Source organism: Tachyglossus aculeatus, chromosome 1, assembly GCF_015852505.1.
Source record: "Tachyglossus aculeatus isolate mTacAcu1 chromosome 1, mTacAcu1.pri, whole genome shotgun sequence".
In the NCBI taxonomy this organism is placed as follows: Eukaryota; Metazoa; Chordata; class Mammalia; order Monotremata; family Tachyglossidae; genus Tachyglossus; species Tachyglossus aculeatus.
The window spans coordinates 74056263-74080339 of record NC_052066.1 but is presented as its reverse complement, the minus strand read 5'-3'; the positions used below and the strand labels follow the sequence as shown (position 1 = coordinate 74080339).

General features: G+C 40.9%; 1 protein-coding gene across 1 annotated transcript in view; it reads right to left on the bottom strand.

Moving 5' to 3' along the window:
• The window catches only part of UGGT1 (UDP-glucose glycoprotein glucosyltransferase 1), a 171703-nt gene that overhangs the window by 7268 nt on the left and 140358 nt on the right, over positions 1-24077 (bottom strand). Inside the window, exons 27-36 of the mRNA XM_038752651.1 lie at positions 19140-19242; positions 15399-15478; positions 14638-14827; positions 13785-13943; positions 12196-12281; positions 10635-10719; positions 7934-8022; positions 7170-7274; positions 5404-5488; positions 1902-2084 (exon numbers count right to left, since the gene is read on the bottom strand). Of these exons, the coding sequence (XP_038608579.1) occupies positions 1902-2084; positions 5404-5488; positions 7170-7274; positions 7934-8022; positions 10635-10719; positions 12196-12281; positions 13785-13943; positions 14638-14827; positions 15399-15478; positions 19140-19242 (1165 nt within the window). The remainder of the gene's footprint in view (positions 1-1901; positions 2085-5403; positions 5489-7169; positions 7275-7933; positions 8023-10634; positions 10720-12195; positions 12282-13784; positions 13944-14637; positions 14828-15398; positions 15479-19139; positions 19243-24077) is intronic.

The following is a 24077-nucleotide window of genomic DNA, read 5'->3' as shown; positions in this document are numbered from 1 at the left end:
ACACTATAACATAACAGATATGTTTCCTGCCCACAACAAGTATACAGTTGAGAGGTGGAGACAGACATTAATATAAATACATTACAGATACGTACACAGATGCTGTGGGGCTGGGAGGGGGAAATGAATAAAGGGAGCAAGTCAGGGCAACACAGAAGAGGGTTGAAGAAAAGGAAAAGAGGCTTAGGCTTAGTAATGTGTGGAGGAGGTGTGCCTTTAATAAGGCTTTGAAGGTGGGGAGAGTAATTGTCGTCAGATATGAGGGACAGCACTCCAGGCCAGGGGCAAGACTTGGGCAAGAGGTTGGCAGTGAAATAGACGAGATCAAGGTACAGTGAGGTGGTTAGAATTGGAGAAGCAAAGTGTGTGGGCTGAGTTGTGGCAGGAGAATAGCGAGGTGGGGTAGCAGGGGTAAGGTCACTGAGTGCTTCAAAGCCAATGGTGTGGAGTTACTGTCTGATGCAGAGGTGGAGATGGGCAACCACTAGAGGTTCTTGAGGAATAGGGAAACATGGCCTGGATGTTTTTGTAGAAAAATGACCTGGGCAGGAGAGTAAAGAATGGAATGCTGTGAGCCCAATGTTGGGTAGGGACTGTCTCTATATGTTGCCAATTTGTACTTCCCAAGCGCTTAGTACAGTGCTCTGCACATAATAAGCGCTCAATAAATATGATTGATTGATTGAATGGAGTGGGGAGAGACAGGAGGCAAGGGAGGTCAGCAAAGAGGCTGATACAGTAATCAAGAAAGTACAGGGTAACTGACTGAATTAACGTGGTAGCACTTTGGATGGAGAGGGAAGGGCAGATTTTAGCGATGTTAATATCTCAAACCTCCTGGCATAGATCATAGTTAAAAAATATGAGTGGATAGTAGGGACTTTTAGAAATACCTACTGCTGGCAAATAATAATAATAATAATGATGGCACTTGTTAAGCACTTACTATGTGCAAAGCACTGTTCTAAGCTGGGGGATATATGGTGATCAGGTTGTCCCACGTAGGGCTCAGTTTTAATCCCCATTTTACAGATGAGGTAACTGAGGCCCAGAGACGTTAAGTGACTTGCCCAAAGTCACACAGTTGACAAGTGGTGGAGCCGGGATTAGAACCCATGACCTCTGGCTCCCAAGCCCGTGCTCTTTCCCCTGAGCCACGCTGCTTCATAAATTCAGTTTATAGAATTGCATTAAAAATGAGCTAGTTCACAACACTACGAGACCACCGTACCTTGCTGAAGAATAGACTGCCACACCTCAATCTAACCTGTGAAATAACCTAAATTATTGATAAGCCTAAATCTACCTACGGAGTCTGTGGATGGCCTCCATTAAAATATCTTTTACTCTTCTACGTTTAGGAAGTGGAGTTCAATAATTTGCAATTTGGTACCATTTAAAAGGTGCCAATGGGTCCCTGTTCCACCTGCAATTTCATTCCATAAAATGGGTTTGTGCAGGAGGGCTGGTGAAAGGTTTTTTATGGGAATGGGAATGTTTCTGCATTTCCTTACTAGCAACAAAATCAAATAATTTCCTGAAATTCAAACAACATTCCTTTTTGCTACAGTTTTGGAGCCTTCTTTTACAAAGGCAATTAAGTTTGTCCTGCATAATTATTTTTAGACACCCACACCATTTATGGCATGCAAGTCAGCTTTCCTATAGATAGTTTCTTTCCACACTTGATTCCATTACTCCACTACTGATTGGGTTTATCCCTTCACATTTAGGAGAAAGTTGACACCAACCACATTCTTGATTAGGCGGGCTTCGAGGGTGAGGAAAGGTACAGGCAGTAAGGGCCAGTTCATTTCCACATTTCTGACCCAAATTCCAATCCACAATGATTTGCTATTTATTTTGAACATGCCCAATGTCTTTGGTCTTAAAAAGCTTACCTGATCAGCATCCACAAAAAGGAACTTGTCCACAACCAGTGGGAAAAGTACATCCAGAAAGAGAATTTTGTAACCCCAAATGATGCGTTGCTTTTCTGTCTGCTGATGAAGCCACCGGGGCCATTTATACTGAACAAGCTCATATTGGAAATTGTACTTCTCTGCCATGTATGGGATAAACTCCTTTTTAAACAAACAACAAAAACAGAAAAATCAATTTCATTGTTTCTTTTCATCTCATCTGGTTTCGTCTATCTCCATAAGCAAAACAAATTTAACCAATGGGACTAAGTAATGTCTATAATTTATAAAGGCTGTTTATCATCTATTGCAAATACACTACCTTCAGTCAAAACATAAAATTGTAAAAAGGCTTAATTTTTAGAAGCCCCACAGGAAATACTGCAATGAACTGATTTAAAGGCTACTTTCTTAAAGGAAAATAACAGTTATTACGAAGTGAAATCTGTGATATCTAGATTATTTATACGTTCTTTGCCACATGCTAGTAATAAATGCATCATAGTAACATATTAGCCCAAATGTACGGTGGCCATTTCATATTAAGTCTGGGTCTCAACTGAGATTGCTTCTTGACATTAATAGGAAGAAATTTCGTGTTTCTACTTTACACATGGGTCACTATGGCTCATTGGCATAGTCACCATGCCATGCGCCAACTTGTACTTCCCAAGTGCTTAGTACAGTGCTCTGCACACAGTAAGCGCTCAATAAATACAATTGAATGAATGAATGAATGTGCTACGTTTTTGCTTCTCTAGAAAGCACAGGACTGGTAGGATTTGCACATAGCTTTTGTGTTCAAACACGATTAAACCCAACTCCTGGCTCATTCAGGTTGAAGCAATGCTTAATGTTGGGCTGCAAAGTAACCATCCTGCCTTTTCTGCAAGACAAAGTGTTTCTGCCCTATAAATCAATCATCAATGGTTTTTATTGATCGCTTACTATGCGAAGAACACTACAAAGAGTTTGGGAGAGTAATACAACAGAGTTGGTTGACACGCTCCCTGAGGCTCATTTCTGAGTCCCCTCCTAGTCTCCATCTACACCCAACTCCCTTGGAGAACTCATTCACGACCTCGGCTTCAAACTACCATCTCTAAGCAGATGATTCCCAAATCTACATCTCCAACCCTGATCTCTCTCCTTCTCTGCAGTCTTCTATTTCCTCTTGCCTTCAGAACACCTCTACTTGGATGTCTCGCTGACACCTCAAACTTAACATGTCCAAACCAGAGCTCCTCATATCCCCACCCAAACCCTGTCCACCCACTGACTTTCCCATCACTACAGACACCATCGCCCCGTCTCACAAGCCCGTAACAATGGCTTTATCCTTGACCTATCTCTCTCATTCAACCCACATAATCAATCTGTCTCCAAATCCTCAGTTTAACCTTCACACATCGCTACAGTCCACCCCTTTCTCTTCATCCAAACTACTACCATTTTAAACCAAGCACTCATCCTATCCCGCCTTGATTATTGAGTCATCCTCCTTACTGATCTCCCTGACTCCTGTCTCTTCCCACAACACAATTCACTCTGCTCTCCAGATGATTTTTCTCCAAAATCGTTCAGTCCATGTTTGCCCACTGTTCGAAAACCCCCAGTGGTTGCCTATCCACCTCCACATCAAACAGAAACTCTTCACCAGAGGCTTTAAAGAACTCAATCACTTGCCCTCTTCCTACCTTACCTCCCTAATTTCCTAGTACAACCCAGCCCACAAACTTCGCTCCTTTATTGCCAATTTACTCACTGTGGCTCAATTTTGTCTATCTCACCAATGACCCCTCGCCCTCCCTCTGGCCTGGAACTCCTTCCCTGCTTCATATAAGATAAACTGTGAGCCCCACGTGGGACAACCTAATTACGTTGTATCTAAGCCAACGCTTACAAAGGGCATGGCACATAGTAAGCATTTAACAAATACCATCATTATTATATAAGGTAGACCACCACTCTCCTCTCCTTCAAAGGCTCATTAAAATCACAACTCCTCCAAAAGGTCTTCCCCAACTAATCCCTCATTTCCCATATCCCCTCTCCCTTCTGCGTAACTTAGACTTGAATCCGTATGTACCCTTTAAACACTTGACCTTCACCCCACCCTCACTTCCGCAGCACTTACGTGTACGTTCATAATTCATTTTTATGACTACCTCCCCATCTAGAGTGTAAGCTCTCGGTGGGCAAGGAACATGTCTACCAACTTTATCGTATTATACTCTCCCAAGCTCTAAATATAGTGCTGTGCACGCAGTATGCACTCAATAAATGTGACTGACTGATTGTAACATAAAAAAATTAAAGGACATAAAATGAAAAAAAACTAAGTTTGCCAAACTAAATCATCATTCAGGAACAAACCTCAATTAGTGGCTAGTACAGTTTAACCGTCTCAAGTCTTCACTATACTTGCCAAAGCCTAAAATAATATCTCCTCCGAGAAGCCTGCCCGATTTCCCCACCCTATTTGCTCTCTCTTGTGCATTGCTTCTGAGACTTTACCCCTTGAGCACTTTGATACTCAACTCACCCCCAATCCTCCAGCACATATGTACTTATCCTTATACTCTGTTAATTCCCTCACCTTGATTAATTTTCACGTCTGTCTACCCCCGTGCGTTGTAAGCTCGAGGACAGACATTGTGTCTGCCAACTCTACTGTACTGTCCATCATACCTATTGTACCTAGTATAGTGCTCAGCATCATCATCATCATCAATCGTATTTATTGAGCGCTTACTGTGTGCAGAGCACTGTACTAAGCGCTTGGGAAGTACAAGTTGGCAACATACAGAGACAGTCCCTACCCAACAGTGGGCTCACAGTCTAAAAGGGGGAGACAGGGAACTAAACCAAACATACTAACAAAATAAAATAGAATAGATATGTACAAGTAAAATAAATAAATAAATAGAGTAACAAATATGTACAAACATATATACATATATACAGGTGCAACAAGTGTTCAATAAATACCACTGAATGATTGATTGGTTTAACAGATAACCATGCATGCCTCAGAGGCACACAACAAGTGTTCAATAAATACCACTGAATGATTGATTGGTTTAATAGATAACCATGCATGCCTCAGAGCAGAGGAGCATTTACAGTAACCTCTATCAGGTAACTTCTAACACAATATTTGAGTTATCATCAGGCAATCAATAGTATTTAAGCATTTACCTTGTACAGGGCACTGTATTAAGCACTTGGGAGGATATGACGCTTTTTTCTTAGTCTGCCTGTCTAAAAATTCCTTCCCGCAGTGAAAAAACCGCTTACTGCATAAAGTCGCGGATGAACATGGATGACCACATTAGAGCACCCAAGAATTAGAAATTTTACACTTTCATTTTTCATGTTGGATAAATGAATTTCACACTCACCAGCCTAAAACAAGAGGGGCGAAGAAAAAGGGGAGACTAGAAGTTTGGGGGACCGCCCAGTTTCATGAGAAACAAACCTTGAATGTAGGTGACAAGTAATTCTTCAAGAACCAGAATTTCACAGGAGTCTTGGTGTTTTTCAGTACGGATAACATCATTATGCTGTCAAAGGCAAAAGGAAAAATTATTATACTGTCTTTTACCTCAACACCATCAAAACCTACTATGACAGCACTAGTGTTAGGGACTAGGAGAGAGTCATTTCATAGTTCAAGTTAGACACGAGATAAACTATTGAACCTAGAACGTCTTCTAATCTCCAGGTTCAAGTAAAATTGGAAATCGTCTTACACCATATTATAAAACTGGAAATTGTCTTACGCCATATTATACCAAATGGAAGGTGTCATACTGTTGAGTTGCAAACCATTTATCACTTCAAAAAAATCTCAGCCTGTCTGAAGCCTTTCTCTGGGAATATCGATATTTTAACTATCTGATTTAATCAGTGAGAGCCAGTAATCACAAAAACACAAAGGGAAAATTATTTCCATCAATCACAATGCAGCTAAACAATATAGTGATAACTGACATTATCATTCATCAGATAAAATGATACCACAGTTCATACTGAATATAACTGGCCTTTACAGAAATCCTGCTTTGAAAATTAATTCTATTGCACTGCCTAGAAATTAGTTTTTAAAAGTTCATCTTTGGGGTAATTACATGTTTGCACGTGACCGCTGGCTTCATGTAGTCAGCTATCTCTTGAAATGAGGAAACATTTTGATTATTTGCTGGAAGAAGGAGCAATAAATTGGTAGCTGGGAACGTGCATATCTATGAAGATATTACTGACTCCCACTGATATACTCTCATCCTTAGATAATTATCCACGGGGTAGAACAAGGAGGCCGGTTCATGAGTTGCGGGTTGCCTGCTGTTTTCCCCATCCATCTGCCTCTAATTCTCTGGGGTGCCATGCTAGCCTTGTCTGGGGAAACAGCTAATTAACACTCTGCTCTAATTACACTCTCCACTTGTCACTAACAGTTTCTGTTTTGAGAAGTTTGAAGGGGTAGATAACCATTTTGCTCTTATACACTTAGAAATGTTTTCGATGTATGAGAGGCAGCATGGTGTAATGGACAGAGCATGGCTCTGGGAGTCTGAAAGTCATGGGTTCGAATCCTGGCTCTGCCACTTTTTTATAGCATTTATTAAGCGCTTACTATGTGCAAGGCACTGTTCTAAGCGCCAGGGCGTTGCCAACTTGTACTTCCCAAGCGCTTAGTACAGTGCTCTGCACACAGTAAGCGCTCAATAAATACGATTGATGATGACGATACAAGGTGATCAGGTTGTCCCATGGGGGGCTCACGGTCTTCACCCCCATTTTCCAGATGAGGTAACTGAGGCCCAGAGAAGTGAAGTGACTCACCCAAAGTCACACAGCTAAGTGGTGGAGCCGAGATTTGAACCCATGACCTCTGACTCCAAAGCCCGGGCTCTTTCCACTGAGTCACGCTGCTTCACTTGTCTGCTGCGTGACCTTGGGCAAGTCACTTCACTTCTCTGTGCATCAGTGACCTCATCTGTAAAATGTGGATTGAGATTGTGAGCTCCACGTGGGACAGGGACTGTGTCCAACTCAATTTGCCGGTATCCACCCCAGCGCTTTGTACAGTGCCTGGCATGTAGTAAGCGCTTAAAAAATGCCACGATTATTATTATCAATGTATTTATTTACATAAATGAAATGAAAATGAAATATGATTCGAAATAGGACCCATTCTAAACATAATGGAATAAGGTAGTTATGTAGGAGAGTTGAACTCACCGGAGAAATCTTTCATACAGGTGGCCCGATGCAACAGAGAAGATATTAATCACATCATCTCGGTCCGGTTTGACTTCTTCCGTCTTTTGCCCACCCGTAAACCCCCTAAAATAACAAATTAAACAAAACTTAACCACACAGTGGATGCCCATTCACAAGATCCTAGAGAGAAACGGAATTTCCGTTGCATTAAGAATCGTGTTTTCTGGTAAGTTTTGCTTCCCTGACTTTAGACCAAAACTTTAGAACAAGGAAAACATTTAAAAATCAATCCTTCTGGGAGGGAATTATTACCGAGAGTAAAATGAATGTCATTAATGAGCTCTGCAGGCAGTGAGAGATAACAGCTAAACAAAACCATTAATTCTTTGCGTTAAAGGGGCAATAAAATCAGTTTGGTCATAATACATGTTTTCACTGTGTTTTGGCTATAATGCTGTTAGGGAATTAGGGATGGTTCCTTTGACAGTGCAAGCCTGGTTTGTGCACAGGGATCCAGAATTGGAACGAGTCCTACAGTTTGCAAACTGTCTTTGGGGATTTTTCAATCATACAATCCTTGAATTATAGGAGTAATGGGCCTTTAGCAGAGAGTACTGATTCACAGCAATGATTATATCACTGAACAAAACTGAACACAAGTCACTAGCTAACAGCTTAATGAACTTAACTAAAAAACCTACTAGACCACGCATGGTGGCTTCAAACTGTCCACTGAGGAGTTCTTTAATTTGCAAAAACTGCTTTCTGTGATGCTAACTTACCATTTGAGAGACTCCCAAAATCCAGACTCATTTTCAGGGTTTCCATCACTTAGAAGATCTTCGTTCATCATATCCGCTTTCTTTTGAACCTATAATGTTAGGGCATTTCCTGAGTGATTACCCCAGTATTTGAACAAGCAACATTTTGTATTTCTAGTAGCATGAACTCCAACTATGCATTCAGACCAAGCCTTCTAAAGAATGTGAACAAGGACACGAAAAGACTAAGCCCCTCCTTTAACCTCTGCTCCTCCTCCTCCTCCCGACCCTCTCCCTCTGCTCTACTCCCCTTCCCGCCCCACAGCACTTATGTATATATGTACATATTTATTATTCTATTTATTTTATTAATGATGTGTAAATATATTTAATTTTATTCATTCATATTGATGCTATTGATACCTGTATACTCGTTTTGATGTCTGTCTCCCCCCTTCTAGTCTGTGAGCCCATTGTTGGGCAGGGATTGTCTCTTGTACAGTGCTCTGCACACAGAAAGCGCTCAATAAATATGAATGAATGGTTGAATGAACAACATCAGAAGTGGGGAGGGGGTGTTTTTTCAAGGGCAAATTTTGTTGGGAATTTTACCAAAATTCTGCTTCTTTTACTAAATAAGAAGTTTGCTAACTTCCCAGCCAATTTTGAAACAAAATCAGCACCTCTACTTCAACTGCTGTGATCTAAGTGAACATCTGGCATCAGATAAGCACATATTTTCCAATAAGCTTGGGTGGGCATTTTTTTGGGCCATGAATCACTTACTCCTTTTTTTTTTAACTCCTGCCTGTAGCCTGACAACAGTGATGAACTTGGGGGTGGGAGGTTAGGAAGGAGGAGGGAAGTCTAGACAAGGAAAGTGAAACTACATGGCTTAGTGGACGGAACCCAAAAGGATCTGGGTTCTAATCCCGGCTCCACCATTCGTCTGCTGTGTGACCTTGGGCAAATCACTTCACTTCTCTGGGCCTCAGTTCCCTCATCTGGAAAATGAGGATTAAGACTATGAGCTTCATTTGGGATAGGGAGCGTGTCCAACCTGATTAGCGTGCATCTACCCCAGTACTTAGAACGGTGTTTTTGACACATAGTAAGTGCTAACAAATACCATCATCATCACCGCCACCATGGGGGTAGGCTGCTACCTGGCTCACAGCCAGCACTTTATCATCATCAATCGTATTTATTGAGCACTTACTGTGTGCAGAGCACTGTACTAAGCGCTTGGGAAGCACAAGTTGGCAACATATAGAGACAGTCCCTACTCAGTAGTGGGCTCACAGTCTAAAAGGGGGAGACAGAGAACAAAACCAAACATACTAACAAAATAAAATGAATATAATAGATATGTACAAGTAAAATAGAGTAATAAATATGTACAAACATATATACATATATACAGGTGCTGTGGGGAAGAGAAGGAGGTAAGATGGGGGGATGGAGAGGGGGACGAGGGGGAGAGGAAGGAAGGGGCTCAGTCTGGGAAGGCCTCAGTCCCAATCAGCCCAGTTTACTCGGATTCAATCAGTGGTATTTACTGGGCACTATACTTGGCCCTTGAGAGAGTACGATAGAACTGCCCTCTTAGGAGCTTTTAAGGTCTAGTGGGAGTTGCAGCCTGATATGTGCTTCCCAAGTGAACCTGCAGCTCTCTGAATGGCACCACTGTGGGTGACGCAGCTCTCCAGGAGCCAGGTCAGGGGCAACCTGGGGGCTGTACTTTGCTCACTCCTGCAGTAAGCTTGCCTTAAAGGGAAGTCGACGTATTTTCCTAATAATCAAGACATTTACATTAGGATGGTTGCCTACTTCTTTTGTTTTGTTGTCGGTCTCTCCCTTCTAGACTGTGAGCCCGCCGCTGTGTAGGGATTGTCTTGGCTCAGTGGTAAGAGCCCGGGCTTTGGAATCAGAGGTTCAAATCCCAGCTCTGCCAATTGTCAGCTGTGTGACTTTGGGCAAGTCATTTAACTTCTCTGTGCCTCTGTACCTCATCTGTAAAATGGGGATTGAGACTGTGAGCCCCCCGTGGGACAATCTGATCGTGTTGTAACCGCCCCAGCACTTAGAACAGTGCTTTACACATAGTAAACGCTTAATACCATCATCATTATTACTATTATCTGTTGCAGAATTGTACTTTCCAAGCGCTTAGTACAGTGCTCTGTACATTTACTTATTTTACTTGTACCTATCTATTCTATTTATTTTATTTTGTTAGTATATTTGGTTTTGTTCTCTGTCTCCCCCTTCTAGACTGTGAGCCCACTGTTGGGTAGGGACTGTCTCTATATGTTGCCAGCTTGTGCCTCCCAAGCGCTTAGTACAGTGCTCTGCACACAGTAAGCACTCAATAAATACGATTGATTGATTGCTCTGCACACAGTAAGTGCTCAATAAATACAACCGAATGAATAAATACAATTGAATGAATGAATTCATTCATACAATTATATTTACTGAGCACTTCCTGTGTGCAAAGCACTGTACTATGCGTTTGAAAGAGTACAATATTCCCTACCTACAACGAGCTTACAGTCCAGAGATGCATCCAAAAATATTCCAAAAAATAAAATGCCACAGAAAAATGTTTAATTCTAGGTTATCTTCCCTTTACCTTCTGTTCACGGTTCTCACTGAACTCCCTAAAACCCACCGCTTCTGAAACCTTGCAGAGCACTGAGAACGTCCGCCCCAAACTCACCTTCACTTTAATAATTTTGCTCTTGAAGTTGTTGAGAATGACGACAACTTCATCGGCGTCAGGTGGAGAATCCGTGCCATCGTGGCTTTAAGAACAAAACAAGAGATGGAAAGCGTTTTCAATAAATACGGGCTCTCTTGATCCATTTTCCCCATCTACATCAGCAAACAGCTTTTTTCTTCGGAAGAACGCTCAAAGAAATCACTTTTTGCCTCACAGCAGCAAACTGAACTACTCTAGCCTAACACTCGAAGGTTTCTAAGTGTGAATGGCATTAAAATCGCCTCAACCATAGTACTCATCAATTGCCTACTAAATGTAGAGCTCTGTAATTAGTGCTGGGGACAGTGCAAGAGAATTTGTAGACACGAATCCCTGCCCTCAAGGAGCTTAAAATGTAGGAGAGCCAGAGGGGGAATTCACCTGGTGTGGGTGCCCTCCTTCAACTGGGATGAAGGCAAAATCCGTCCTGTGAGATAACTGCTAAAAATTGCCTCTGTCCTTGGCATATCCACCCCTAGCCTCGTTGAAAAACTGTGAAGGCTCGGTTTAACGCATCTAGCCACCAAAACCTAGTGTTGCTTGACCAATTCTAGTGCCACTCGATACAAGGAAAAACGATAGGAATGATTAGTTATGTAGGACATCTAAATCTAAGAGATTTCGGCAGAACTGTGAAACAATCTTCTCCTGGTAAGGCATAAGTACAGTTCTTGAGAACAACGAGAAAGTAGTTTAAAGAAGCAATAATAATAATTACTATGCTGCTTACTATAATAAATTATGGCATTTGTTAAGCGCTTACTATGTGCAGGCACTGCATTAACAGCTGGGGAGGATACAAGCAAATCGGGTTGGACACAGTCCCTGTCCCACGTGGGCTCACACTGTTCTGAGGAGGAGCGGATACAAGCTAATATTGGGTTGGACCCAATCCATGTCCCACATGGGCTCACACTCTTAATCCCCATTTTACAGATGAGGTAACTGAGGCCCAGAGAAGTGAAGTGACTTGCCTAAGACCACAGAGCAGACATGAGGCGGAGCCGGGACTAGAACCCCGGGTCTTCTGATTCCCAGGCACGTGCTTTATTGTTGGCACGTAAACTATTTACTTTAAAGTAGTTATTTTATCTTATTAATGTAAATATGAACATGCACAATGATCACTGGGGTAAAATTGGAAGATATTTTGGGATTCTTTACCAGCTACTCAATGGCTAGTCAAGGAATAAATATTTCACAGAAACCAACTGTTCTAAAATTTGCTCTCCTATCAGGGTAAATATTTTGTTTCAGCAGAGGAGTTATCTGTCAGGGAAATCAGGAAAGCAGGGAAATCCTCATTTCAAAGGACTAAACACCGAATAAAACCAGAAACAACACATTTCTTCATATTTAATTTTCTGATGAAACATTCTGCCTCAACGCTGTACTAAAAAAAATCTTTTTTTCTTTTTGTCAATGATGTTGTCGGCAAAAGCGTGTTTCTTCTAGTTCAAAGTCCAATGTCCCAGGAAGCTTTACGGAAATGTACAAAACACAACCAGATCCGGCTCACCTGTATATTCTGTAAATGTCCTCTGATCGGCCCTTCCTGAGTCTGAGAACCCACGCTCCAGGGTTGGCTTTTAACTGAAAGTAACCCTGGGAAAAGATAAGGAAGTGGATTTTAGCTTTGAATAATAATAATAAGAATAATGTTAGTATTTGTTAAGCGCTTACTATGTGCCGAGCACTGTTCATTCATTCTTTCAATCGTATTTATTGAGCGCTTACTGTGTGCAGAGCACTGTACTACGCGATTGGGAAGGACAAGTCGGCAACATATAGAGACGGTCCCTACCCAACAAAGGGCTCCCAGTCTAGAAGGGGGAGACAGACAACAAAACAAAACAAGGAGACAAGTGTCAAAGCCATCAGAATAAATAGAATTATAGCTATATGCACATCATTAATAAAATAGAGTAGTAAATATATACAAGTAAAATAAATAGGGTAATAAATATGTACAAATATACACAAGAGCTGTAGGGCGGGAGGGGCTATGAACAGGGGAGGAGGAGAGGAAAAAGGGGGCTCAGTGGGGGAGGCTGTAGATAGCTACAATTCTATTTATTCTGATGGTATTGACACCTGTCTACTTGTTTTATTTTGCTGTCTGTCTCCCCCTTTTAGACTGTGAGCCCGTTGTTGGGCAGGGACTGTCTCTATATGTTGCCGATTTGTACTTCAGAAGCGCTTTAGTGCAGTGCTCTGCACACAGTAAGCGCTCAATAAATACGATTGATTGAATGAATGAATTTACTGTTTGCAAAGCACTGTACACTATAGCGTGAGCCTCATTCCCTGCCCACAACGAGCTCACAATCTAAAGGATTCTATCCACTATGAATTTAATCTTTGCTGAAAGATTTCCTTTTCAGTGATGTCAGATCAACTGCTCTTTATTCATTCATTCAGTCGTATTTATTGAGCGCTTACTGTGTGCAGAGCACTGTACTAAGCGCTTGGGAAGTACAAGTTGGCAACATATAGAGGCGGAAACAAATCACACTAGAATATTTAAATTTTTATAGAAGCAAACTGATATTTTTGCAATCAGGCAATTTCATCCTTGTTCCAAAACATTCCCCTGGCAAATTTGTGTAAGGATCAAATATAAATCAATATACACCGTCTTAACTCTTTTGAGTTTTGAGGGCGTATATTTTTCCTAAAAATAGTATTTCTGGATTAGCAGTGATTACAAGGAATTTTAGCCAATAAAGTAATTTTTTCCCCAGCATCTGCAAATTTTAGAGTATGAGCTCAGGATAAATGTGTTCTCTCACAACGAACTATAATTTTATCACCACTTCACCATCTGGAATTCCCTGTGTATACTGTTCCGGAATTTTCTGTCTGCAGAAGAGACGGAAATGAGAAAAGTGGGCTATTTTAGCTAAATCATAACAATAATAACGGTACCTGTTATCATCTGAGGTACTTATTCACTCAATCAGCGGTATTTACTGAGCGCTGTCGGTGTGCAGAGCTCTCAACTGAGCATTTGGGAGAGTACAAGAGTCGGTGGACATAATCCCCGGCCAAAGAAGTTTACGGTGTAGAGGAGGAGGTGGGAATTAAAATAAATTAGAGATTCCTTACTAGGTTGGCCATGACAATGGTATCCACGGTGACTGGATTTGCTGAAGTTCCCAATGTAAACTGGAGCCCTCGAGGAGGCTGTCCTGTCGTGATATCATAGCAATGGCCTTCCAATAATAGGTATTCAAGCTCATACTCTGCAGCTACTACGTTATCCACCTGCAAAATGAAACACAGCAGTTATTAATCAGGGCCTCAGTTTCCTTATCTACAAATTGGGATTCATTCATTCGTTCAATTGTATTTACTGAGAGCTTACCGGGTGCACAGCCCTGTACCAACTAATCCCTGCTTTCTACTGAACTTGGTGAGAAGCAGTTAGGATTAACAAAATGGGTGATTTCACCCTACCTGAAAAAAAACCCCCTGGGGATTTAATAAAGGATGGGCAAAGAATGAAGTCCTTCAAATCAGTGAGTTAAACTGCAGACACTGAAGAGAAACTTTCTAAATGATTTCAAAAGGATCACGGATAATTTATGAAATGCTTGAGTTACTGCTATGATTTTCTTGGGTGTTTGGAAAATACTGAGTTCCTGAGATAAAATTCTATATAAAATCCAAAATGCTGTGTTTGCAGGGAGCAGCCTGTTTCAGAGCTAAGATAGTACATTGTTACTACCCTATTCATTCATTCAATCATATTTATTGAGCGTTTACTGTGTGCAGAGCACTGTACTAAGTACAAGTTTGCAATATATAGAGACAGTCCCTACCCAACAACGGGCTCACAGTCTAGAAGGGGGAGACAGACAACAAAACAATTAACTTTCTTCACGAAGATACCATTTGGCTTTAGTGGTCAAACAATCCTTTACAAACACTAGATATTAGGAAACACAAGAATTCTTACCTCCTCTAAATAAATGTTGTCAAGATCATATGGTGTTCTCACAGATTCTACCATCCAGCTCTCAGGAGTATTTAAGTTAAGAGTGAACAGGGGAGACTGGGGCATATCCAAGAATTTTGCTATCGGACCAGGCGCAAAGCTATTGTCTGCCATGAAGGTAATCTCCGGCTCCAAAACATAACGGTAGAAGCTGAAATCCCAAAGGAAAAGAGAATTAGAATCTGTGGTTATTTTAAACATTACTTCATTCCAGCCTCTTTAAAGAACTAAGGGTATTTTCAGTCTTTTATTATGAGTACAGGAACAAATTGATTTTTATTTTATTTAGGGATATAGGTCAACAAGCCATGGAACAGAGCTGTTTTTAAAATTCATAAATTCCCAAACTGAAATTATAATTTATCCCCTGAAGACCTAGAGTCTATCAAAATCTCAAAGGTAGCAGTGTGCACTGATCAATGTTGAAGGATTTTTTTTTGTATACAAACTAAAGTCATAACTCAGCAACTCAATAAGCATTTTAATGGGATAATCACTGATGAAACTTGAACAAAATCTAAAGCCCACATTTAAAAGAAACTACCCCACAGGACAAAACCTGGCTTAAGTCCCTTATAAAACTTCTTTTGCCATCTTGGATCCTGACATTTTCCAATTATCAGAGAAATCCTGTACGTGATCACTTTAATACCATTTTAATTGCCCTAAGCATAACCTGGATGTGGCCACAATTTTAGGCTTTCTTGAATGTTTCACCTTACCTTTTCAAAGGCATGTCGGAAAGTTTTGATTGACAGTTCATAAACACTCGCAGGTTCATATTTATCAGCTGGGTTAATACCTAGGCAAAAAATCCCGAAAATGGAAACTTCTAATGTAAAAGAGAAAGCGGGCTTCAACAAAAAATTACAAGCCATTTAAACTAACTTTAAGACCAAACATCTGTGCTTCAGTTCATTTCCCATTACGAGCTCAGGAGAAGATATACGCTGACATACGGACATGTACATTCTCCTGTCCTTCAAATTCAAAGACAATGCTCCTGATGGTACAGGCCTATTATCATCATCATCATCATCAATCGTATTTATTGAGCGCTTACTGTGTGCAGAGCACTGTACTAAGCACTTGGGAAGTACAAGTTGGCAACATATAGAGACAGTCCCTACCCAACAGTGGGCTCACAGTATAAAAGGAGGAGACAGAGAACAAAACCAAACATACTAACAAAATACAAAACCAAACATACTAACAAAATATTAATGTGAGCAGGGGTGACTGACAAGACTTCTGGGCTACTGGGCAACTAATTATCTGTCCACCATTATTTGTGCCCAAAAGATTGCCCCCTTTGCCACATGGATTCAATGACTATTTGCAACCTGCCTGAGCTTCCAGAGGTCTCTGCTCAAGGAAAGGAATCCCTTTCCTTATTGCGAGAAACATTTCCTTTAGCCTCCTGTTGATAAAATTTCAGTTCATGAGAGAGCAGCTGCTTGGACAGCCTTCTATCATATATTCTGACATGTCCCACTCAGTAAAGCTGTGTGTTAATAAGCAATGTCTGAGCAGTTGTGAACTGACTGTTCTTTAAGGACACCTAAGATCCTGTACAATCTTTTGATAACCGAGTATGACACTGCCGAAGTTATGTTTTCTGTGAAAAATTCAGGTCTAGCGATCATTTATTACACATACATATTTTTGTACATAATGTATTTTACACATATCTTCTACATTACAGAATAATAATAATAAAAATAATAATGACAGCATTTATTAAGCGCTTACTATGTGCAAAGCACTGTTCTAAGAAAATGTACATGATAGAATGTACACTCGATCAATCGTACTTATTGAGCGCTTACTGCGGCCAGAGAGAGCACTGAACTAAGCACTTGGGAGAGCAGACATATTCCCTGCCCATGATGAGCTAACAGTGTAGAGTGGGAGACAGACATTAATATAAATAAATGCATATGTACATAAGTGCAGTGGTATATTACACTATTGATATATATTTTATTTGTTAAATACGTGATTATATCACACAGTCAACGGTATTTGAGTGCTTACTCGTGCAGAGCACTGTGTTACATGCTTAGTAGAACACTATTATAGTTCTGTAGTCTTTGAGTTTGGGATGAAGCTTGATCAAGCGCTTAGTACAGTGCTCAAGTGCTTAGTACAGTGCTCTGCACACAGTATGCGCTCAGTAAATACGACAATGAATGAACGTCATCACTGACCGTCCATTTTCCAAAATAAATACCGCCCTTATTGATTTGTTTTATTTCCTTATCTATCTATGAATCAATGAACAGTGCCCAGGAGGCAAAATGTGATTGAAGCATTAGACACGAGGGGCCAATGACTATCTTTGATAACTTACCAGACTGCTGAATTGTACTTTCCAAGCGCTTAGTACCGGGCTCTGCACACAGTAAGCGCTCAATAAATACGACTGAATGAATGAACGTCATCACTGACCGTCCATTTTCCAAAATAAATACTGCCCTAATTGATTTGTTTCATTCCCTTATCTATCTGTGAATCAATGAACAATGCCCAGGAAGCAAAATGTGATTGAAACATTAGACGCGAGGGGCCAATGACTATCTTTGATAACCTATCAGACTGCTGAATTGTACTTTCCAAGTGCTTAGTACCAGGCTCTGCACACAGTAAGCGCTCAATAAATATGACTGAATGAATGAACGTCATCACTGACCGTCCATTTTCCAAAATAAATACTGCCCTAATTGATTTGTTTTATTCCCTTATCTATCTGTGAATCAATGAACAATGCCCAGGAAGCAAAATGTGATTGAAACATTAGACGCGAAGGGCCAATGACTATCTTTGATAACTTATCAGACTGCTGAATTGTACTTTCCAAGCGCTTCGTACCGGGCTCTGCACACAGTAAGCGCTCAATAAATACGATTGAATGAACGTCATCACTGACCGTCCATTTTCCAAAATAAATACCGCCCTTATTGATTTGTTTTATTTCCTTATCTACTTGTGAATCAATGAACAGTGCCCAGGAGGCAAAATGTGACTGAAGCATTAGACGCGAGGGGCCAATGACTATCTTTGATAACCTATCAGACTGCTGAATTGTACTTTCCAAGCGCTTAGTACCAGGCTCTGCACACAGTAAGCGCTCAATAAATACGACTGAATGAACGAACGTCATCACTGACCGTCCATTTTCCAAAATAAATACTGCCCTTATTGATTTGTTTTATTTCCTTATCTATCTGTGAATCAATGAACAGTGCCCAGGAAGCAAAATGTGATTGAAGCATTAGACAAGAGGGGCCAATGACTATCTTTGATAACTTATCAGACTGCTGAATTGTACTTTCCAAGCGCTTTGTACCGGGCTCTGCACATAGTAAGCGCTCAATAAATACAACTGAATGAACGTCATCACTGACCGTCCATTTTCCAAAATAAATACTGCCCTTATTGATTTGCTTTATTTCCTTATCTATCTGTGAATCAATGAACAGTGCCCAGGAAGCAAAATGTGATTGAAGCATTAGATGTGAGGGGCCAATGACTATCTTTGATAACTTATCAGACTGCTGAATTGTACTTTCCAAGCGCTTAGTACCGGGCTCTGCACACAGTAAGCGCTCAATAAATATGACTGAATGAATGAATGGGAATCCTAGCTGGTTCATACTTCAGCTTTCTTCAAACTAAGCTACCAACTGCGGCAGAATGTGCTAAGAGAAATACTGAGAACTATTTGCATGACCTGATCTCTGCTCCCTGCCTTTTTTCACAGAAGACCCCAAGAGGACAGAAAAATGGGAGTATACTATCATTGTTAGGGTTCAGGAAGTTGCCATTACAAAAACTTTAAAGGCATTATCAGCAAATGAAATATTCAGTGACTGAATACAAATGGCAATAACTTCTTAGGGACTTGCAATGCATGTACAGGATTATAAATAGCTGGAAACATATTCAATGCATTAAAATCCTAAATTATTGAAGTGATCATGTCACAGGCAGAATTTGTCTGTTTTTAGAGCACTGAATTTAAGGTTTGATTTCATGTAAACTTAATTCAACAGAACTAAGAATTATTGTTAAAAAGAAAGGATAAAAATGGAAAGGCAAATTCTTCTTTACCTTCTTACAGATTTGATTTACATTATGAATAAAAATATGCCAAGAGTCAACTCAATTCAACTCAAATCAAAAAAGGTCTCCCCAGTGGCTCTACTACCCAAAGTTTTCCATTCTTTTAACTCACTCATTTGAAATACATGCAGTGCACAAGTACTAATTTCACTAATGCTGTTCTCATGCCCACCTCTAATATTCTTCTACCAGACCACAGCTTGCATTTGAAAGTTTTCAACTTCCTACCATAACAAATCGGAAGAATTTCACAATAAATTATTGATTAGCGCATTTAACTACTAAATTTCTCTTAACTGAACGTCATTTTAATACTACTAAAATCTAGTATGACATACCGTAAGTAATGGAGCAAGTCTTTGGGCTTCTCGAGTAACAGGGTCAACAATGGCTACTACATCAAAATAGGTGTCTCCTTCCTTGGGATGCAGCTTAATTGCACTAGAAGAAAAATCAGATACAAAGAGAAAAACATTCACTGAGAGGAAAACTGAACTAAAGACATTCTCTTCCCTCAAACGCTTAGTACAGTGCTCTGCACACAGTAAGCGCTCAATAAATATGATTGAATTAGTAATTAATTAATCAACTCTCATTCTCTTGGCCCCAACCTGTACTTTGCCAGATCATTCGTGCTTAGCAGTCTACAGGTGTACATATGGTGGAATAACTAATTACCTAGACGTAACACCAAGAATTCAAGCGTCAACAAAGTTTGATAGTTGGTGCAACAAGAAGCAGTGTGGCCCAGTGGAAAGAGCCCGGGCTTTGGAGTCAGAGGTCACAGATTCAAATCCTGGCTCCGCCAATTGTCAGCTGTGTGGCTTTGGGTAAGTCACTTAACTTCTCTGTGCCTCAGTTCCCTCCTCTGCAAAATGGGGGTTAAGACTGTGAGCCCCCGGTGGGACAACCTGATCACCTTGTCACTTCCCCAGTGCTTAGAACAGTGCTTTGCATATAGTAAGTGCTTAATAAATGCCATTATTATTATTATTATTACTTAACTTCTCTGTGCCTCAGTTCCCTCATCTGTAAAACGGGGGTTAAGACTGTGAGCCCCCGGTGGGACAACCTGATCACCTTGTCACTTCCCCAGTGCTTTGCATATAGTAAGTGCTTAATAAATGCCATTATTATTATTATTACTTAACTTCTCTGTGCCTCAGTTCCCTCATCTGTAAAATGGGGGTTAAGACTGTGAGCCCCCGGTGGGACAACCTGATCACCCTGTAACCTCCCCAGCGCTTAGAATAGTGCTGTGCACATAGTAAGTGCATAATAAATGCCATTATTATTATTATTTATAAATTATTATTTATAAGACTATGGTCATTAAAATCAAAATGTCCACAACCATTGATTTATTTAAGAATTATAACAACAGTGGTACTAGTTTAGCACTTGCTATGTGCCAAGCACTGTTCTAAGCACCGGAGCAGATACCAGAAAATCAGGTCGGACACAGTCCCTGTTCTACATTTTCAACAACTAGTTTTATAGGGCTAAGGGTTGTTCAGTGCCTAAAAGCTTTGATATTTTCTCTTCTAGCACAGTCAAAGCTATTGCAGAAACATAACTCACAATGCCACAAAAAGGTACTTATAAGGTTGAAAACCATGCCGGAAGCTGGCTGAACCTAAATGATTTTTTGGCTTATTTTAAATTTTCTTCCAGAATCATGGGTACATAAGAAAGGTGCAGTCTAGTCAGTAGAGCATGGGCCTAGAACTCAGAACCGTTCCAATCCCACCTCTGCCACTTGTCTGCTGTCACCTAATTTGAGCGAGTCGCTTAACTTCTGTTATCTCATCTGTAAAATGGGGATTAAGACTGCGAGCCCCATATCGGACAACCTGCTTAGCTTGTCTCTACCCCAGCGCTTATCTAGTACAGTGCCTGGTACACATTAAGTGCTTAACAACATAAAAACAAAACAAACCGCCCCCCAAGGTTGGAAGTCACGATAAAAACAAAATGGAATCAGCAGGGGAAGAAGGGAAAATACGGTCCGTATTTTGTGGAGTGATTGTAGCAACTGGAAGCATGTGTAAAATTAAAGGACATTATAGAGAACTTCTCTTCAGATTCACAGGACACTTTCAAGTGGTTTAAATTAGCACCTTTCCTAATAAGTCAAAGGGTGGTCCTGCTCTGGATGCCCAATGCAATTTGACTCTGTTTGGGCTTCGGACATGGTTAGAAACAACCTCAAGAAGCTCCCCCAAATCAGACAGCATTTTCATATCACCTAGGAGAAGGAGCAGGGTGTAGTGGATAGAGCATGGGCCCGGAAATCAGAAGGTTATGGGTTCTAATCCCAGGGCTCTGCCACTTGTCTACTGTGTGATCTTGAGCAAGTCACTTCACTTCTCTGGGCATCTGTTCCCTCATCTGTAAGATGAGACAGAGACTTCCATGTGGGACAGGGTCTGTGTCTAACCTGATTTGCCTGTATCCACCCCAGTGCTTGATGCATAGTAAGTGCTTAACAATTACCACAATTATTATTATCATTATTATTATTATTATTGAGTGCTCACATCCCCCAAAGCACATATAATAATAATAATAATAACGGCATTTATTAAGCGCTTACTATGTGCAAAGCACTGTTCTAAGCGCTGGGGAGGTGACAAGGTGATCAGGTTGTCCCACACGGGGCTCACAGTCTTAATCCCCATTTTACAGATGAGGTAACTGAGGCCCAGAGAAGTTAAGTGACTTGCCCGAAGTCACACAGCTGACAATTGGAGGAGCCAGGATTTGAACCCATGACCTCCGACTCCAAAGCCCATGCTCTTTCCACTGAGCCACGCTGCTTCTCATATCTTATGTACTCTATCACTTCCTCCTCTCTATAATTTAGCATCTGTCTCTCCCACTAAATTGTACGATCCTTGAGTGCTAATTCTATTGTATTGTACTCCCCCAAGGATTTAATACAATATTGTGCACACGTAGGTGGCTCAATGACAACTACGGAGTGATTAATGGGAAAGCTCTATTTTAACTTATATTTTAAAGCTAACCACTACTGAAGAAAGTATATGTGGCAGGATAAAAGCCTCTAGGGAACAGAGTGCTCTCAACCATTAGAGGATCAAAAAAAAAAAATAGTGGTAATAGAATGGGACCTAGTTATAAAAACTGGATTTTAGAAATCAGGATGCTGCAGTGCAAAGACCATTTATAATAATAATAATAATAATGGTATTTGTTAAGCGCTTACTATGTGCCAAACACTGTTCTAAGCACTGGAGTAGGTACAAGGTAATCAGGTTGTCCCACGTGGGGCTCACAGTCTTAATCCCCATTTTACAGATGAGGTAACTGAGGCATAGAGAAGTTAAGTGACTTGCCCAAAGTCACACAGCAGACAAGTGGTGGAGCCAGGACTAGAACCATTATTATAATAATAATAATGACGGTATTTGTTAAGCGCTTATTAGGCCAAACACTGCCTTAAGCATTAGGGTAGATACAAGCTAATCAGGCTGCCTACTGTCTTACTCCCCATTTTACAGATAAGTTAACTGAGGCACAAAGAACTTAAGTGATATGCCCAAGGTCACACAGAAGACAAGTGGTGATGATGGATTACAACCCTGGTCCTTTGACTCCCAATCAATCAATCATATTTATTGAGCGCTTACTGTGTGCAGCGCACTGTACTAAGCGCTTGCACTGTACTAAGCGCTTGGCAGGCCTGTGCTCTTTCCATTAGGCCACACTGCTTCTCACAGTTGGGAGAAAAGACTTTCGAGTATTTGACAAAGATTATTACTTCTATATTCATCAATGCTGCTGAAAAATTTTACATAATTTGTCAATTTTTAATAATCCAGACTTCTGGGGAAAAATACCATTAAGAAAATAGTTCCGATGACTATCAGTAACCGCAATGAAAAGAAAAACAGCAGAGTGCCCGAAGCTAACTAAAGAAAAATGTTTCAGAAAAAGCCTATAAGTGTATTTGCAAAAGCAGAGCCATTGCAGAGGGAACTGCAAAGTTTCAATCACAATCCTGAACAACAAATTCAAGGCAAAGGATTTCATGGGGACGCTTACCTATGAAAATCCACCCTCGAAAGTGGTTCAGTAATTTAATCTAGTCTTGGAAGTTTCACACCAGAATACTGATTGAATTGACTTTACTAAACAAACCCTTCCTATTTTCTAAAGGCTGAAATGAGAACTTTTGAAGAGTACTAGGTCTTAAAATTACTCAAGGATAAACATCCCATTTTGCGGATACCAAAAAGAAAGATTAGTGTGTGACTGAACTGTAATACTTTCTTTCGTGCCTATATGAGTATTCTTAAAGCCTGAAAAAAGACCAATTAAGCTGATAAAGCACTCAAGCAGCTCGCCCCCTTCTACCTTATGTCACGGATTTTCTACTATAGCCTAACCTGAATACTTTGCTCCTCTAACGCTAGCTTGCTCACTGTACTTTGATCTTGTCTACATCACTGTCGACCCCTTGTCCGTGGTCTCCCTTTTACTTAGAACTCCCTCCCATTTCATATACTATAGACCACCACTCTTCTCACCTTCAAAGCCTTAAAAACCACACCTCCTCCAAGAGGTCTAAGCCCTCTTTCCCCCTATTCCCCATTCTGTGCCACCCTTGCACTTGGATCTTGTGCCACCCTTGCACTTGCACTGTGCCCCCTCCTTCCTCTCCCCTGCCATATCTCCTTCCCCTCCCCACAGCACCTGTACGTATGTTTCTACAGATTTATTACTCTATTTATTTTACTTGTACATATTTACTATTCTATTTATTTTATTTTGTTAATATATTTCGTTTTGTTGTCTGTCGCCCCCTTCTAGACTGTGAGCCTGTTCCTCTGCCAGACAAAACTATTTCTCCTCCCTTATTGACACCCATGCCCATCATCCCCGCCAGCTCTTTCGTACATTCAACTCCCTTCTCAGGCCCCCGGTTCCTCCCCCTCCTCCTTCCCTCACCCCCAACGATCTGGCCTCCTACTTCATTAACAAAATTAAATCCATCAGGTCCGACCTCCCCAAAGTCACTCCCCCACTTTCTCCAACCCCCCGGCTCCCAACACTCTCTGCTACTCTCCCACCCTTCCCAGCAGTATCCTCAGAGGAGCTCTCCTCCCTCCTCTCAAGTGCTACTCCGGCCACCTGTGCTTCTGACCCCATTCCCTCTCATCTCATGAAATCTCCCGCTCTGTCCCTTCTCCCCTCCTTAACTTCCATCTTCAACCACTCACTCTCCACTGGCTCCTTCCCCTCTGCCTTCA